The 19824-nt window shown below is 33.8% G+C and overlaps 1 protein-coding gene across 1 annotated transcript in view; it reads left to right on the plus strand.

Moving 5' to 3' along the window:
- The window catches only part of LOC145303840 (uncharacterized), a 41919-nt gene extending 23386 nt beyond the window's left edge, over positions 1 to 18533 (plus strand). Inside the window, exons 3-18 of the mRNA XM_080145478.1 lie at positions 2498 to 2614; positions 3508 to 3667; positions 5746 to 5808; positions 6032 to 6133; positions 8826 to 8933; positions 9749 to 9916; positions 10273 to 10409; positions 10940 to 11096; positions 11565 to 11646; positions 12347 to 12413; positions 13009 to 13104; positions 13353 to 13430; positions 14454 to 14523; positions 15556 to 15657; positions 16269 to 16958; positions 17917 to 18533. Coding sequence (XP_080001604.1) covers positions 2498 to 2614; positions 3508 to 3667; positions 5746 to 5808; positions 6032 to 6133; positions 8826 to 8933; positions 9749 to 9916; positions 10273 to 10409; positions 10940 to 11096; positions 11565 to 11646; positions 12347 to 12413; positions 13009 to 13104; positions 13353 to 13430; positions 14454 to 14523; positions 15556 to 15657; positions 16269 to 16373 — 1612 coding nt within the window. The 3' untranslated portion in view covers positions 16374 to 16958; positions 17917 to 18533. The remainder of the gene's footprint in view (positions 1 to 2497; positions 2615 to 3507; positions 3668 to 5745; positions 5809 to 6031; positions 6134 to 8825; positions 8934 to 9748; positions 9917 to 10272; positions 10410 to 10939; positions 11097 to 11564; positions 11647 to 12346; positions 12414 to 13008; positions 13105 to 13352; positions 13431 to 14453; positions 14524 to 15555; positions 15658 to 16268; positions 16959 to 17916) is intronic.
- Positions 18534 to 19824: the final 1291 nt, after the last annotated feature.

Here is a 19824-nt window from a genome sequence, read left to right on the forward strand (position 1 = left end):
CTTGTATTTGAAGAAATGATGTAATTTCTTTTGCTTTAACTCGGAAATAACTTAAATTTTGCCTCTGTTAACTTCTAATGTGCATTTGGTAAGTACGTCTTGCTGTTTTGGAGGAGCAAAGCCACCCTATTTTTTTTAAAATCTATAAACCTTCATAACTTTAGTTACGATTTGAATATTTTAACAAAATAAACGTCAATGTAAATATTTCTTCAATGCAAACAATGTTTGTGAACATGAATATAGCGTCAGGTGCACCCAGCTCGAGTCCCGGCATTTTTAGATCGGTCCAGTATAAGTAAAATAGGACACTTATAAGGCATATTTTTAAATATTTTTTTTACAGATATAAACAACAATAACATAATTTTCAAAACACTTTTGATTTTGTGTTAATACCTTTATTCTAAGTCTAGCTATCTTAATTTAAAGTTTGTATATAAGAATATAAACATAATTACTTATAGTATATTCTCTCTCAAACGTATATTTCTCTCTCTCTCTCTCTCTCTCTCTCTGACGCATATATAATGTTTTTGCAATATTATAATTAATCCCCAAATTTGAATTTCTGCTGGACAAAAACCAGTTATAAATACAAATTTTTTTACAACACATGAAATTTAGCACATTTAATTGCTAAAATAAAAGTATTTATAAGTTATCTTTATTAGACGACTCCTTTTACCCTTAAATGTCCATTAAAACCGCGAGAACGGCAAAAATCGTTAAAAATCACGCTAATGGCGGCAAATTACGGCGAAACGGTTCGCCGGTGGGAAATAATGCAGAAGTCAAGAAAGATCCGCCTTAAATAGTTTGAAAATATTGCAGAGATGATTTTGGGCTCTAAAATGACTCCTTCCTACTCTAACGAAGGAAAATTTGAAATTAACAAGAACGAAATTGTTCAAACCATGCAATGTAAAATGCTCAATTACTCAAAAACGGCCGGGAGGCCCCAGGTTGTGAAAACTGTTTTATACACAATACATGTTGCATATTAATATTATTATTGCATAACCTGGGGCCTCCTGGCCGTTTTTGAATAAAATGGAAAAAACTAATTTTTTGGGGTTAAAAATGTTTATATTTTTGGTGAAATTTTCTCACAAAATGTCAATTTACACCCCCCAAAAAAAAATTTTAATTTTTCTTTCATTGGATATTTGTAGAGGTATCTGAAAAGTACCTCAACCAAAAATTATTTCCATAAGCTGAACATAAATGTATTTTTTGTTGCTTTGAAAAAATTGTGTAAAAAAATCTGGAAAATCATCAAAACCTGAAAAGAAATTTTTCACTACCTTTTTAAAAAATGGCATATATCCACCAAAAATTAATATTTTTTCAAAAATTTCTTTTCTAGCTGTCTACTCACAGCCATTATTAATTCCTAGTATAGATAAAAGTCGATTTTAAATTTTTTGGATGTTCCGATTGTTTCAAAAGATCGCACTGTGAGGACCTAAATATGTTTTGAAAAGGCTAAAACAGGGAATTAATTCAGTAAAAATTGACGTTGACTGAGATATAGTGGAAATAAAATTTATCAAAACAGAAATCACACAACAAATTATAAGCATCTAGGGTAGAAGGTCATTTCCCCAACAAAATTTATCCCAAAACTTTTTAGACCAAGCTGTGGTTCAAAACACTTTTTTTTTTAATCAAAATATTTTTTCATATTTCAAATGTGAATGTCCAATTCTTTGTTTCACTGCCTATTTTATTTCAAATTCCAATATCCTACAAATCCCCCCCAGCTCTGTCAGGATATAGCTGCGATATAGCTGCGAGTGGTAGACTTTTTAACACAGTTTAAGACTTTTTTTGTCTTAAGCTAAAGATTAAAACTTAAGATTTGAACTACTGAACCAATTGAGCTCTCTGCTTAAGGGAAGCTAAACATAGGTCCTGGGATTGTTTTAGGCTATTTTAATATTTAGATTTAGGAGGTAGGATGGTTTTATGCTATATTCATTTTCATAGTTTCCCATTTGAATCAAAAAAGCCCCTAGATGCTAGGGGCGCAGCTGCTAGTTTACGTATATTGGAAACAGTGTGGTTGATGTTCTTAATTATTTTGGTTATATTTTACGCATTGCATTACTTTCTCACTTCTCTAGAACCACCGAAAATGCAATTTTAACTCGAAAATACCGGGCTCTCAGCCAGAATTTAACAGATCTGAGTGGGAGTGGGGCATCGATCACCCCTACTTTCACGACTTCTGTTAGAAGTATAAAATTCGCAGATTTTTTAAATTTTGTGACTATAAAAGAGTCTATATCGTTTTATGCTTCCTTAATCCCTATATCACGAAACCTTTGTTTATAGGTCCTTATTTTACTTTTTTTTAAATGTTTTAAATGTTTTAGATAGACAGGTACAATAATTTAGCATGTCCTTGGACCATACTGTTGTTCTTATCATTATGTCGTACCAGCGTTTCTTTGGACCCAGACTACTGTTTTAATAATATAATTATTTTTAGTATCCTGCCCTGCCTAGCCAGACAGGTACAGTGTTCCAGCGTATCCTGGGACCCCCACTGCTGTTCTCAAAATGCACAAAACATGGGCAGATCTTTCCAGAACATGGGAAATTTCAAGTAAGTGTTTTTCTAGTATTGTAGCTACTCAATAATTCAAATTGAAATTTTAGGAGTAAACGTGATTTTCTTGGCTCCTATTCAAGTAATGTTCATGTTCATATTTCAATAATTTAGCTGCTTTATATTTTACAACAAACTTTTTGGGGGATAAAGGTATTAAATAAAATTTCCCGTCTTTTTTATATATCTGTGGTCCGGTTCCAGTTGTTTTTTTTAATAAAATTAAATTTCTAGATCAGTAAGAATCTATTTTTCTTTTAAAAATCTTTTAATATTTTTCCTTTTTTATGTTTTCTTTTTCCACTTCCAGTTTTCCTTTATTTTTTTATCTTTAAGCTATTTTAATGTTATATTTAAAAAAAATATTTTTAAGTTGGATTATATATTTATAATTTATTTCGTATTTATCTTCGGGAGACAAACAATATCTAACAGACATCTTTTTATTACCCTGCAGGCAGGGAAATAGTATCTGTAGAAAAATAATTTATTTGAAGTTACTCCCAAAATTGGATTATTTTTGATATTGTCCCCCATAAATATTTGCCTCACCTACACCCCCTCCCTACCTTTCCTGATATAAAAGTAAAAAGATGTTTGTCTGTCTGCCTCTAATTTTGTGCCGAAGGATCTTAGCCACTGAACCAATATGGTTCTCATTGCTTCTCATTGGGCCAAGGAAGATTTATAACTATTTTGGGGCAGGATACCACCACCCTCCCAGATTTTTTTACTATTTATTTATGAAACTGAAATTAAAAGTGGATGATCTACTTCCACCTTCCCTTGTTGCTAATAAAACTGTAATTAATCTTATACCATTATTCATATTACTATCAGCGGAAAGATATCTATAATACGATGCGATAAATACCTATATTATTATACAGGTTTGGATCAATGTTCCGAAACTCAATCCCGCCGCAACGGCCCTACAACCCGCCCTCTTTTGATGACATATTCGGCGGAGGCGGGGGCGGAGGCGAAAATGGGCGGAGCAACAACGGAGAATTCTTGGAGGAGGACAGAGTTAGGGATATACAATCAGAGGTAGGGTTCAAGTTTATAGGACGAGTATGTCAGTGCCTTGACAACAATAGTCTGCTGTGCACTGATACAACCACTTTATTTTGAAAAAAATGAAAATAAGTTGAGTGGGTAGTTTTATTCCTATACATGGCCCCTGCGTGGTGTCTTAACCCTTAGGGCTACCCAGTAACTTACAAAACCTAACCTAACCTAAACTAGAGTAATAAACGAACAAACTAAATCTCCCTACTTATTTGAATTTATGTTAAATTATTAAAGGAATGGGGGGGGTCATCATTGCTCAACAGGGTACTTTAAGTGAGATTGCCATTATGACAAATTTTAGTGAAATTCAAACAAATTTTATCTATTTTTACATAATCCAAATAGTTATTTTTCAAATAGTTTATGTCCATACCTTATTCTTGAAAACTTGTTAACGCTAAACTTGTAATTAATTGATTAAAAAGGATGACAACATCCATAAGTAGCGAAGCACAAAAAATATGTTTATACATACAAAAAATAACTCTAAATTAACAAAATCACAAAGTTTTCTTGCATAAAATAAATGGCATGACCGACAGAATGAAGGACTAAGTAAATTATACTTTCTAAATGCTTATTGGTAAAAGGAATATACACTAACAAGGATGACAACATCCATAAAAGCGAAGCACTGAAACGGTAGGACAAACGAACAATAACACTTGTATAGTGTCTGAACTGAATAATCAGAATATAAAAGTATCGAAAGAGTCGAAGCTAAATTTAAGTAAATTTGTTGAAAAACTGCTTGATACAGGATAATGTTTATGGACATACTTACATTTTTAGGACTTGATTAAAGAGTTGATTCGCTTATACTATTGTTCTTGTTGTCCAAGGAATCAATATACAAAAAATCAGATCAAACAGATAATTAGATCACATAAAAATTTGTTGTTAAAAAAGTAGAAAAATCAAAATGTTTAAAATGGACGTACGGACATTCTGGTAATGATTATAGAGTTGCTACGGTTTCTAAATCGTACCTAACTACTACAGGAATCATCATGCAAAATCTAAAATCGATAGGACAATTCTAAAATGCCTAAATTAACGAAAAAAGCTATCCATCTGTGACGGACGGACGGAAGTACGGACCGACCCAAATTATAGAAAAGCTTCGCTTTTATAAATATCAACCGTCTATCTTGAACAGTAGCCAAGAAAATCACGTTTCTTTCAAACGGACGGCGTACTGACAATTACAATTTTAGAGTAGCTTCACTACTAAAATGACAAGGGATAAGGGTACATAGAAATTAGTATTTTCAAGGTTGATTGTTTATTATTAATTTTATCAATTAATTTTAATAAGATGTTTCAAAGTCTAACCACCGATTTTAGAGTTTAACCGCTTATTTATCAATTTTCAGAAGAAATTATCATTTTAACCAAAATATGACACATAGAGTGATAAATTTACAACTATTCATTTCCAGGGATCTAAAGGGATAGGACAATGGCCGAAAAAATTATGTTCATCCCAATGATGATGCACAAAATTTCCCCTTCTTAGTTGAAACGTTTGGACGCTCGACTAAATAAACTAACAAATCATAATTCAATAAAAGTCCCCAAGGTTTTTGAGTTATGGAATAAGAAAACGTTATTATAGGACTTTGGGGACTAGTGTAATAAGCAGCCCAATGTCCCCTCCCTCCCTGATTTATTTCTTATAATAACATCATACAGAAGTATCTATGTAAAAGAGTGTTTAGATGTATGTGTGTTTGTCTGTTTTAACATATCTATAGTAAAGATGTATATACAGATAACTACCTACCTCCCTTTTTCAATGACCCTCTTCGTCTGCTATCAAATTGTTTTCGGCTACTTGGCTGTGTTAAAATTACCGACACCATTGGTTGATTTTCAATGATCCACTTGAGAGTCGACACAAGGACACTGCGATGGGGAGATACAGTTATTTAACCCCTTCCCCCTCTAGTGTTTTACTCTAATCTCTCTCTTTTATTTTACTTTAATAAAAAAGCTTACTAATTTATTTAATAAGACATCCTGTTAATTTCATAATAATGTTATATTTTTAGGAGAAACGGGAGAAACAAGCTGAAGTAAAGTTGAAAATTCCTGCGGGTCTGGAACAAACCCAGGTAGCAAATTTTATGTCACTTTATATCTCGGTGACTGCAAGTCTAATTATATATGACTAGCCATGCCCCTTGAGTCCCTCAGATGGCACTTTAGGAATAGAGTGGAAAGATATTTAGCTACATACAGACACTCACACCGAACTACAAACAAACATCCTATTACTTTATTATAATTACTTCTTACTAAACACGAAATAACTAATCTTAATAATTTTTTTCTTAGGAGACCCAAGTATTGGATTCTAAGCAGAGATTTTTGGCCAAGCTGAACTTGATTAAGATGTGGAACCAACGAAAAAAGATGCTTCAAAAGAATATAGCTGCCCAGGAATTTACAACTTTTATTCTTGTTTATTTAAGACTATCGGCTGTACCCCCCTAGAGGCCTCTAGGGAGATTTAAGGGATTAATGTTTACCTCTTAAAAAAAGATTTATATTGAACAGTGTTTAATTTTCTAAGAATCATAACATAACTCAACCATTTAATTTTTTGACATCTTCTTGAATTAAAATTGCTTGGTATATCTGTTTTAAAGAGTTGATGGGAATTGTACAGCGTTGTGGCCCTTCCAGGGGATATGGATACCCCCCCTTCCCTCCTAACAAAATAAAAATAGGTCAGGGAGATATATAAAATCTCCTACCCCACTTTCTCGCAAGATTTTGAATTAATAGTATGATAATTAATTACAATTATGAGTAGATATACATATATCTATAATACAAAGTAAAACGATGTCTGTCCGTCTGTCTGTCCGTCTGAAGCTTAAGATCTCGGTAACCACTGAACCGATCGGATTCTACTCTTGAGGGTATATACCTATTGGTCCTGTGGTGGTTTTAAGCTATTTTCTTGGGGGGGGGGGGTGGGACACCCCTAACCCCCAAAAAAACAAAAAAATCCCCCCCTTATTTTTAATTTTGCTCTGCTACAGGCTGCCGCAGGCTGCCCTTTATTATTTTTTATTCCAGCATTTATTTTGAATGAAAGAATAGCAACATTCTCTCACTAAAAACAATAAATATTAATTTTTTTATCACCTCTTGGGGCAAAGCCCCTAGAGGCTAGGGGCGAAGCCGCTAGTATATCTATAATACAAAGTAAAACGATGTCTGTCTGTCCGTCTGAAGCTTAAGATCTCGGTAACCACTGAACCAATTGGATTCTAATCTTCAGGTTATATACCTACTGGTCCTGTGGTGGTTTTAAGCTATTTTCTTGGGGGGTGAGACACCCCCAACCCCCAAAAAACAAAAAATCCTCCAATCCCTTTTTTTTAGATAGGCTGTAGAGCTAGGCGTCAGCCTGTAGCAGTGTCTATTTTTTAGTAGCGAAGCTACTCTATAATTCACTTTGTCCGTCAGTCCGTCAGTCAGTCCGTCAGTCCGTAACGCTATGGAGGAAATCGGATTTACTCAGCTCCTATAAAAGATAGAATGCTGAAATTTTTGACAACATTCCCATCATTAAGGAGCACAATTAAGTATAAAACATCGATGGCGGTAGATTTTAGCAGGTTTTAGGCTATTTTTGTATTTTTTTTACATTTTTCTCCATATCTTCAGTGTTTATGGTGCGATTTTCAAAATTTTTTCAGTTATAGATATCAAAATTAAATTTCCAGTCGTTTAAAGAAACCAACTATGACGGTCAGACTGTCTTTAAGCAGGTTTTAGGCTATTTTTGTATTTTTCACATTTTTCTCCATACCTTTGGTGTTTATGGCCCGATTTCCAAAATTTTTTTAGTTATAGATATCAAAATTAAATTTCCTGGTGTTGAAAGAAAACAACTATGACGGTCAGACTGCCTTTCAGCAGGTTTTAGGCTATTTTTGTATTTTTCACATATTTCTCCATATCTTTGGTGTTTATGGTACAATTTCCAAATTTTTTTCAGTTATACATATCAAAATTAAATTTCCTGGTGTTGAAAGAAAACAGTTATGACGGTCAGACTTCCTTTTTGCAGGTTTTTAACTATTTTAAAATTTTTCCAAATATTTCATGTATATAGTCCAATTTTACAAATTTTTTTAAGTTAAGGATTTAAAAATTAAATTTCCTGTTGTTTTAAGAAAACAAGCATGGCGGTCAGACTGCATTTGAGCAGGTTTTTGCTATTTCTACATGTTTTTCCCCATATCTTTGGTGTTTTGGTCCAATTTTAAAACTTTTTTTGGGATATCAGTATCAAAATAATTTTTCCCATTATTATGAGCATCTTTTATGTAATTTACTTTGACCGTCATCATTATACAAAATAAAACAGGGTTTCGTGTTTATTTTCTCCAATAAATCAATTAATAAATACACTTTAAATCTACTTGTACGTATTACCATCCATGATTTTATTTTTTGTGCTTCACTACTTATGGATGTTGTCATCCTTATTTAAAACAAATCTGCACTAGGCGTCAGAATGTAGCAGAGCCTTTTTTTAAAACAAATTCTATATAGGAGGGTTGACTTCCCCTTACCTCATAGGGCGAAGCCCTTAGAGGCTAGGGGCGAATCCTCTAGTTATATATACATTATACAGTAGGCTATAAAAGTTTTCCGGAATTTTAATAAATATAATAGATTTGAAATCTGCATAAAATTTTAAGGATTTTTTATAAAATTCGTTTTTTATATAATTCATTATTCAAAAGCGCAAATCCAATTTTAGTTAATAAATTTTGACCAATAGGATAGGTGGATTGGAAACTACCTGCGCTCTAATTGGTTGAATGATGTACGTCACTTAAGCTTCTCCAATCAGAGCGCAGATAGTTTTCAATCCACCAATCACAGATGTCAAAATTATTTAACTTAATTTGTATTTGCGCTTATAGATAAAGAATTATACAAAAAACGAATTTTATAAAAATTCCTTAAAATTTTATGCAGATTTCAAATCTATTATATTTATTAAAATTCCGGAAAACTTTTATAGCCTATTATACAGGGACTATCTAGCTGGGAGGGTGGGCGTTAAGGGATGTTATTGTATATAAAAAGTTGTGTGACCCCACAGGAGGCTAGCAGACGCACTGCCCCAACAACCCAACCAACAACTACTACTACAACAACAACTACAACTACTACTACCACCACGACAACTACTACCCAACAACCTTCCAAGGAATTGATACTTTTTATTTGACCTAATACACCACCCCCCCCCCCTATCCCTTATTTGTTAAAAAAATAATTAAGGGGGGGGGGGCAAGGTACTAAATGGTTAGGTGGGGGGGGGGGGGATATACATTATACATGTTCAACGGTCACTTTGTTTAAAAGCACCTAGACATCTACCAAAGACACAACTTTTTTTACTTACCGCCAAAATGAACCAATCGCGTGTCCCCTTGTCAAAACACCAGCATATTATTGGATAAATTTTGACACAGAGATGACATGTAATTGGTTCGTTTTTAGCAGCAAATTCAAAAGTCAGAAAAATAATAAAATTAATTGAAAAACAATTAATGGATCAACTGCAGTTCACGGTAAAATATTCCTGGTAACGAATTTTTCCAAAAATCTATGAATTTTAAAGGCTGCTAGCTGCCAAACAGCTTAACTTACAGATCATGTTCGCACACTATTTTTAGCGGCATAAGAAGACCTACAAATAATCTGGAATAGCCATAAATCAATAATGCATAATTATCTCACAGTGGAAGGAAATGCGCGAAAAAGACCTATTTTATGCGTTTTTGTTCAGTGAAGCTTTCCCTGTGCATCATTAGATGTTGGCTATTCCAGATTATTTGTAGGCCTTCATATGCCGCCTAAAATAGTGTCCTAGTATGATCAGTACGTTTAGCCTCTTGGCAGCTAGCAGCCTTTAAAATTCATAGATTTTTGGAAATATATTCGTTACCAGGAATATTTTACCGTGAACTGTAGTTGATCCCAATTAATCAATCATGATAAAAAGTATTTATTTTTAAGGCAAAACAGCAGCACCATTATTTCAATCTGAAACATGCTGAAGCTGCGGCTAGCAAGCATGCCATGCGGAAAGCCGCCTACAAGAAGAAGTTGGCCGCAGCCGCCAAAATGAAAATGAAGGATAATCCGTATATTCAGTCCGTTGCTTTTGGAAATCCTATCAAGGTATTGTAATAACTACTAATTTTATACACAAAAATGTAAAATAACTGTTTTTTTCGGACCCGAAAGGTCTAAAATCTGAACCAATGTAATTCAATCCAGTACTGCTTTGAATCCGATTCATAAGTGCTAACTCAATCCGGTTCTGAGTCATACTGAAATATCATGTATTTTATCGATTAATAAAGAATTTACCAAGAGAAATAAGATAAAATCCCTTTTTTTGTTTGCCTGCACTGGGGGACAACAAAACTGAAAATAATCCTATAAATTCTCATCGTTATTTATATTTTCAATTAAGAAAAGCATTAAACACTTTGCTACTAAAAAATATTATGTAATAATTTAATCATATTTAGGACAAATACCAGACAAGCTTTGACAACAGCCTGAACGCTGTTGCACAACAACACCAACAACAACCTTTATCAACAACAGAAAGAGTTGTAACAACCGTCAGTGGCCTTAAATTTCTGGACCTCAGCCAAAACACGAGGTAATTGCAGATATTGTTTTATTTTCATATTTGCTACATTTTTTAATAGCGCAGTTTCTCTTTAATTAACTTTCTGTCTTTCCGTACGTCTATAAAGGAAGATCTTAATTAATTTAGACATTTTAGAAATGTCATCTTAGGATTCCTCTAACAGTTTGATACACTTTAAAAAGCGCAGCAACTCTATAATCATTACAAGAACTTCAGTATGTCATTTAAAGTATAATGATTTTTCAGGTTTTTAATCTATTATTTGATTTTTGGAATAGAGATTCCTTGGACATGTCATAAACAAAGCATCCCTATAATTTGTTGATCTTCGCTTTTATGGATGTTGTCATCCTTGGCATCCAGTTGCGATACGTCTGTATGAATTTTTATTTTTATTTATAATCTTTATATGAACACTGAACATTTGCTCCCTAAATCACTTTGTCTGATTGTCCCTCAATGATTTTTTAGGTGCTTTGTTTTAAATTTTATTGTTAGCATCTAGTCACCTTGTGTTATTAACAAATTATAATTTTTAGAATGAAGCCTAGAAGTGATGGACAGTCAGCTGTTGAACACGTGACCGAGTCAGCTGCTGAATCAAATGATTACGAGGGGAATGATGCTACTCGTAATTCTCTTCTGGTCACTGCAGGACATATCATTGACATGACCCCCATGAAACTTCAGGATAGGGTAAGGAAGATTTCAGATTCTGTGGATATTTTATGTATTCCAATCAGGATAAGACAATCATAGAAAGCACAATAACTCCTTCTGTTAGAAAAATTATTGGCTAGAAAGTTAGGACACTACAGATTTAATTAAAGTCCCCAAAGTTTTTAAGTAAAGTTTTAAGTTTTAATTTAAGTTTAAAGAGAAGATTTTTATTTTTTACTATTTTTGGTATATCATTTATAAATAAGGATAACAACATACAGAAGAATAATTAGTAATAGAAATTCACGAAATCTTTCAAAATATAAATGTTAGATTGTATATTTGTGTTCTGTCGTATGGAAGACCTAATGACGAACAAATTAAGTAAATAGCAGCTGAGAAAATAACATATTCCTCATAGCGTCAAGGACGGGCTAACAGACTAACAGACGGACAGACACTGTGAATTATAGAGTAGCTTCGCAACATAATATTAAATTTTAGGCTGAAAGTAGATCTTCAGTGATGAAACAATATGAGGATGAGGATCCTTCTCTAAATCTTCTTGAGGTTGAGGACAATCAAGGCAAGTTGTTAACATTCTTATCAGGGATGTGAAGGGATAAGACAATGCCGATAAATTGATGTACAGTCCTACGGATAAAACTTTAGATTTACTCTTCAATAGATTACAATTAGATTAGATTACAATTAGTGGTTAAAACGTATGGACACTCAACTTGATAATCTAACAAACAAATGTCAATAAAAGTCCCCAAAGTTGCTAAGCCAAAAAATAAGAAAACGTTATTATAAAACTTTGGGAACTAGAGTAATAGACAGCCCATTGTCCCCTTCCTTCCTGCATTAATATTGATAACAACGTCATTGCCTGATTGTTAAAGTAATCATTTCCTAATTTACCAACAACAAAAAAGCACGAAATGCCGCCAAAAAAATTGAACATCAAATATATTTTCAGAATTTTTTAGGGGAGATATTGTCCTTTAACTCAATCCCCCCCCCCCTCTCTTAATGAACTTTTGGATCATTGAAAGAAAACGAAGTAGCGGGTTTCGTCGTATTTTCTAATTTATAGCCCCTGCAGGGGGCTCTAACCCTGCGGGGCCAATTTCATAACCCTGTTGGACAATCATTAACATTTACCTAACCTAACCTAAAATAACCTTTCAAAAGCTACCGTGAAAATACGACGAAACCTGCTACTTCTTTTTATTTCCATGATCCAAATTTTTTCTTCAAAATTTAATTGTAAATATTTTTAGGAGTTGAACAGAAGTCTACAGATGAATTTTCCCAAGAGCTGTGTGAAACTTTACGTGTTCCTTGCAGGTTTGATTTTATTTTGTATCATTTGAATATAAATATAATAGCAGCAACGCTACTGGAGGCCTCTATGGGCATTTGACGGAAGGGGTGGAATCGATCATAATATTACAATTTATTTATAAATAGAAAAGCAAAAAATGGTGTGGGTATTTTTTCAGGGCAATTTATCCCGACATATGTTTATATAAACCTTCCATGGAATGGATCTATATTTAGCTTCACTGTATAGGAGAACCAAATCGATCCAGAGTGCAGTGGTTAGCAAGATCCTTTGATACATAGACATCCTGTTACTTTTATATAAACATAATATTTCTAACCCTCAACTGTTGCAGATTTGTGACTGAGCATCCTTGTTGTAAACTACCCCAGCGTATAGACCTGGTGGCCAGGGCTAGAGCAATGGCCACCACCTATCTATCTATCCATATAACTATTTATCAATCGATCAATCTATCTATCTATCAGATTTGTGACGGAGCATCCTTGTTGTAAACTACCCCAGCGTATTGACCTGGTGGCCAGGGCTAGAGCAATGGCCACCACCTATCTATCTATCCATATAACTATTTATCTTATCAATCGATCTATCTATCAGATTTGTGACTGAGCACCCTTGTTGTAAACTACCCCAGCGTATTGACCTGGTGGCCAGAGCTAGAGCCATGGACGGCAGTGCTGATCTCAGATGGAGGTAGGCATTATAGTTGACAAGCGGCTACTTTTCTAGGGGCACTTGTGTTAAAGAGAGAAGGGGGAAGATATGCTTTCTATTTTAGTTTAAGTAAAGAATGTAGAAAAAAAGGTGGGATCTTAACAAAAAAAAGAGAGCAGCGGAGAAAATCATTTTTCGCCAATAGCATTATAGAAGGATTATAAGTAAATACTAGAGTAGCCTCGCTGAGAACAAAATGAACATAGCTGGAAATCATTTCTTTTCAGATACCTGGAATCTGGAGTGAAGAGGAACAGGGGAGCACAGGGCAGGATGATCACTGGCTTTCCAGGGGATAAATACAGGTAGATAGATAGATAGATAGATATAGAGCCCAGGGAAGGATGATCACTGGCTTCCCAGGGAATAAATACAGGTAGATAGATAGATAGATATAAAGCCCAGGGAAAGATGATCACTGGCTTCCATTGGGATAAATACAGGTAGATAGATAGATAGGTATAGAGCCCAGGGAAGGATGATCACTGGCTTCCCAGGGGATAAATACAGGTAGATAGATAGATAGGTATAGAGCCCAGGGAAGAATGACCACTGGCTTCCCAGGGGATAAATACAGGTAGATAATTAGATAGGTATAGAGCCCAGGGAAGGATGATCACTGGCTTCCCAGGGGATAAATACAGGTAGATAGATAGATAGATATAAAGCCCAGGGAAAGATGATCACTGGATTCCCTGGGGATAAATACAGGTAGATAGATAGATAGATATAAAGCCAAGGGAAGGATGATCACTGGCTTCTCAGGGGATAAATACAGGTAGATAGATAGATAGATATAGAGCCCAGGAAAGGATGATCACTGGCTTCCCAGGGGATCAATACAGGTAAATAGATAGATAGGTATAGAGCCCAGGGAAGGATGATCACTGGCTTCCCATGGGAGAAATACAGGTAGATAGATAGATTGTAAGTAAATTTGTTGCAAAACTGATTTAATACATGATACTGTTTAAGGACATACTGACGTTTTTACGACTTGATTACAGAGATGCTTCGCTTATAACATTGTACCTTGTTGTAATAAGAATCAGTATTCAAAAAAATCAGATGTATAGGATAATTTTAACAGACAAACATTTGTTGTCAAAAAGTAAAAAAACAGCTTGTTTTAAGTGGACGTACGGACTTTCTGTTAGCAATTATAGAGTTGCTGCGCTTATTAAGTCGTACCTAACTGTAACAGGAATCAGCATACAAAGTTTGAAATCGATAGGACAATTTTAACCTGTTTAAATTAACGAAAAGAGCTAACTGTAACGGACCCTAATTATGGAAAAGCTTTGCTTTTAAAAATTTGTTATTTTCAGTGGAGCAAGAACTTCATTTAATTCTGACACCCGACTTTCAAGCATCAACTACAACTATGCCACGTCTAAGGTAGGTTTACATCATGAGACAGTGAGGGAGGGGACACTGTAATGTAATTTACATTTTTAACCAAAAGTCTTATAACAACGGTATCTTATTCGTTGGCCTAATTTTTGTACTTTTATTTAGCTATAAGTTTCTACACTTTTAACTGAAAATTTTGATCTACAGAAGTGATAATTTTTTATTATTATAAGAGGGGATGATAAAACAATTTAGCGTTCATTGTCTTATCCATTTAGATCCCTGAATATGCTACTCTACAATTTTCCTCGCCTGTAAGTTGCTAAAAAATAGTAAGCTTAATATGTGTATGCTTGTATCAAAACTGTCTGTCTGTCCGTATGTCCGTAACTATTCCCGACTGCTATTTAAGATAGACTTACTTATTTTATCGGTCTGTTGGTCCTGCAACAAAAGAAATACACATTTTTTAATGTGGAAATCCGGTTATTAACCCTTACTACCTTTTGGCCTTTTTTGTTCAATTAAGTTCTTTTAGGAATGATATAAAATAATGTTTAGGATGTTGTAAGTGTGCCATTGTACTGCTATGATGGAGGCCCCCAGTAGACAAGTACAATCTTATCCATGACATAATATTTAGGATGTTGTAAGTGTACCAGTGTACCACTATGATGGAGGACAGACAAGTACAATCTTATCCATGACATAATATTTAGGATGTTGTAAGTGTACCAGTGTATCATTATGATGGAGGACAGACAAGTACAATCTTATCCATGACATAATATTTAGGATGTTGTAAGTGTACCAGTATATCACTATGATATAGTACATACAAGTACAATCTTATCCATGACATAATATTACTATGATATAGTACATACAAGTACAATCTTATCCATGACATAATATTTAGGATGTTGTAATTGTACCAGTGTACCACTATGATGGAGGCCCCCAGTAGACAAGTACAATCTTATCCATGACATAATATTTAGGATGTTGTAAGTGTACCAGTGTACCACTATGATGGAGAACAGACAAGTACAATCTTATCCATGACATAATATTTAGGATGTTGTAAGTGTACCTGTGTACCACTATGATGGAGGCCCTCAGCAGACAAGTACAATCCTGTCCCAATGTTGGAGGCTAACTTATCTCAACTGTAGACGGGTATAATAATTTTTTTTGGATCATGGAAAGAAAACAAAGAAGCGGGTTTCGTCGTATTTTCATAGTAGTTTTCGATAGGTTATTTCAGGTCAGGTAAATTGCCCCACAGTAATAGAGCTCCCGCAGGAGCTAGAAATAGGAGAAAAGCTACTTCGTTTTTTTGTTTTTATGGTCCAATTATTTTAATAAAATCTTTTACAATAATTTTAAGGGCTAATATAATCTTAAAAACAAAAATAATTTTACAGCAAAAAAATTAACCAAAAACACTACCCTTCCTTTTTAAAAATTATTTCATATTATTGGGGGGTTACCGTGCTCAATATGCACTTTGTGTGCAAGCAACTGAAATAGTCAGAGAGAGAGAGAGAGGGACAATGGGGTGTTTAATATACTAGTCCCCAAAGTTTTCTTATTCGTTGGCTTAACAACTTTGGGGACTAAAGTGAATTTTGATTGGTCTGTGCATTAATTTAGGATTCAAACGTTTCAACCACTACTTTTAATCTACAGAAGAGCGTAACTTTGTGTATCATAAATTTGGATGTACATTAATTTATCGGCCATTGTCTTATCTCTTTAGATCCATGTAAAATTGTAATATTATTTAGGACACAAGTCACCCCTGTTGTTCGCTGGCATCTCCCCAACGGGCTGGCTACGGCGCTCCTGTTCTATCCAGCAACTTGCTGGACAAGTGGCTGGTCAGACAATAAGCCACGTGTTAAAATCAGCTGTTTAGAACAGCTGTACATCTCGTGACAAGCAGCTGTTGGACAACATATTAGAACATAGCTAAAAGTAAATCTAGCTGGTTGATTTGCTGTTAATATCATCTTAAAAAACAAATATTAAAACTTCTTCAGTATTAAATTACCTCTTTTTTTCAATTTTAATCAATAGTAAAGAAAAAGCAAAATTGCTTACTTTTAAAATGTTGTAAAATAAATTTCTTCCAATGGCATCAAATAATTAGTTAGTTCTAGTATGATATAATTTAGTGATTTTAGAAACATAATAAAGTGAAGGTATCGTAGCCGTCTATTGTGCCCTAGCAAAATAGGGATATATGTCACTGCTTTTGGCCTACCTATTCTATTGACGTCAGGAAATACCCTATACCCCATCGCTTTTCTAGAGGTTTCTTCCCCCTCCTCTTTCTCTTTCCCTGTACTATGACGTCAATAGAATAGGTAGGCCAAAAGCGGTGATATCTATCCCGATTTTCCTAGGGCACTATACACAACTACGAAGGTATCAGACAATAAAAGCTAGTGATGTAAATAATTTTATGTTAATTTGTTAAACTGTTTTTAACCTATTTTTAAAACGTATATAAAAAATATACTATGACACCAGTAGAATGAGACTGCAGAGCCTAAATTTGAATTAAGTCCCCAATAAACTTTTTTGGGGGAATTTAAATATTAATTTTTACTGTTGCCGTGATCATTTTGATCGGAGCAAAAGGTCTTTTTTTATTTGGGTAAAATTCGTAGCTTTTAGAGTGTTTTGCTTCATAAATATTGTATTCTGGTATAGAGTAAAATTAGGCCTTATGATTTTACTATAAAAATTCACTAAAAAGTTAATTCTTTATAATATATCAACGAATTAACATTAACGTGTTTGTGTTCTCTCACTTATTTTAAAAACATAAAAAATGGCTGTAAAGGGTTAAATGACAACAAATGTTTATGCAATACAACAAATTTATTTTTGTCACATATACAAATGTGTTATAAAATAAGATTATTCAAACTTATCTTTTAAAATAATTTTAAAAAGTATGTGTACGGTTTTCATTCTTTTCAATTTAATTAAATAAAAAATATTTAACTACATTGGAAAATAGTCACTTTGTGAAAACACTCTTTTTTTGAATTGTAAAGAATTATATAAAACAAGACTTCTTATTGGATAGATTTCAGAATTATTTATTTTATTGTAAATGTTAGATTATTCAATGAAATTAATTGTTTTGGAAAAAAAAATTATTTCCAATGAACAGAGTAATGTTTTTTTATTGTATCAATATAAAGTGAATTATATAAAAATGTTCTGTAAGCCACAATATTACCCGAAGTAAAAAAAAGCTTTTGCTTCGGTCAAAATGATTACAGCAACACTAAAAATTAATTTTTAAATCCCCCAAAAAAAGTTTACTGGGGACTTAATTCAAATTTGGGCTCTGCAGTCTGATTCTATAGGTGTTCTAGTATATTTTTGACCCCCCATTCAAAAATAGGTTAAAAACAGTTTAATTTATTTATTTATTTTAAATGGTCAAATTTTTAGCCAGCTACTATTTTGTATTTTACTTATGTAGTTAAATTTTAGAAAAATGTATTGACCAAACATTAAAATAAGTGCAGCTGATCAAAAAATTACTAAATTCAATAAACAAAAAGTGTTTTAAAAGTCAGATAGTTAAATTTTAGTGATTTGAATCTCAGAAAAGTATGTATTTTATAAAATGTTCATTAAGAATCTCAATTTAATTATTTTTCATGTTTCCATAACTAACAGATAATCTCATTCATTTCAAGAATGTCCTAGGTAGGAGGGCCGGGGGGGGGGGGAAGGGGTTGTTTACCATCACCCTCAAATTTTGGAAATTCATAAGAATAGCCCCCGTAAACCTCAGAAACCCTCATTTTACCCCCTTCCCCCAAAAAAAAAACATAATCTTGGATGTCCTTGTACTACAATCTATCAAATATATTTTAAAAGCCCATGTAACTATATATTGATTTGTATAAAATTGTTCGAATTTGTGATATAATTTAAAGGCATAACCAATAATTTTTATAATAATAAATATAATTCTCGCTCAGTTAACTTTACTGTTAACTGTTTTTGAGATATTTTAGAAACCAATGTTTTCTTCATGGTATGCTACTCTTTAGGTATTTAATGTCTGTCTGTTAAGCTTGCAAAAAATTGAACAGAATGTCTGTCTGTGTGTACCGAAGAATCTCGCAAACTGCTCAATCGATGTGGTTGTCCTTTACAATCTAGCCTATCATAGGTCCTGAGAAGGTTTATAACTGTTTTGGAGGAAAAAACAACCACCCACCCAAAGAAAATTGCCCTAAGAAAATATAAACCCCCCCCCCCCAAAAAAAAAAATGTTTGTTTTCTAGAGGGGGAGGCCACATTTTGTCAAATTTTATCAAATTATTCAATTTATAATTATTTGTAGCGGAATAAAGTCTCTCAAAAAACAGTGATGTGACGTCATAAAAATGAGGGATTGTCCATCTCTTTTTTAGGGGTTTTCTTTCCTACTTCTCCTCTCGTTTCCCTGATTTTTATGACGTCACATCGGCTGGTTTTTGAGACACTTTGTCCCGCTATAAACCTATTCTTGGAATGCTTTGTAAAATACAAGCAGTTGCCCTCTGACATCTTTAGAGTTATGGTTACCACGTGCACAAATTAGAGATTAAAGCTATCTAATACATAAAGACTGACAGTCCCTGTTTGTTTTATAAATGGTATAGGAAAGTTGTTGATAACTACATAAGTCGGGATCTTTGTTAATGTCAAGAAGACCGAAATTATGAATATACCTACAAACCCTGATCAAAGTATAACAATAAATGGTGAACAATTGAAACAAAGCAACAAATTCACCCATCTGGGGAGTGTTATCAGCAGTGAAGATGGCTCAAAAGCTTTATAAAACCAGGATTGATAAGGCTAGGGTTGCTTTCAACAGTCTATTAACGTTTGGAAATCAAAGAAACTTGCTCTGAAAACAAAAATCAGACTTTACAATAGTAATGTGAAATCAGTTCTTCTTTATGGAGCTGAATGCTGGAGAACTGTGAAAACTAAAACAAAGCAACTTAATGCATTTCACAATAGCTGAAAACAGTAAAAGTGTCGAACTATGACGTCAGAAAAAATTAACAATTAACCCATAGACGTCCAAGCTTTTTTTTGGGGGGGGTAAAAAATTTTAAGGGGGAGGGGTAATTCGTATTTGGGGGGGGGGGATAAAATGGCGCGCGAAGCCCACCGAAATTTTTTTTACCCCCCTCAAAAATTTTTCCCCGGGGGTAAAATTTGATTGGGGGGGGGGGGGGTAATTACCCCCCCTGAAATCTATTGGCAGGGGTAAATTTAGTTTATCCCCCCCAAAATTTACCCCCGGGGTAA

The sequence above is a fragment of the Acartia tonsa genome, chromosome 13, assembly GCF_053477335.1.
Source record: "Acartia tonsa isolate MP-2025a chromosome 13, ASM5347733v1, whole genome shotgun sequence".
Classification (NCBI taxonomy): Eukaryota; Metazoa; Arthropoda; class Copepoda; order Calanoida; family Acartiidae; genus Acartia; species Acartia tonsa.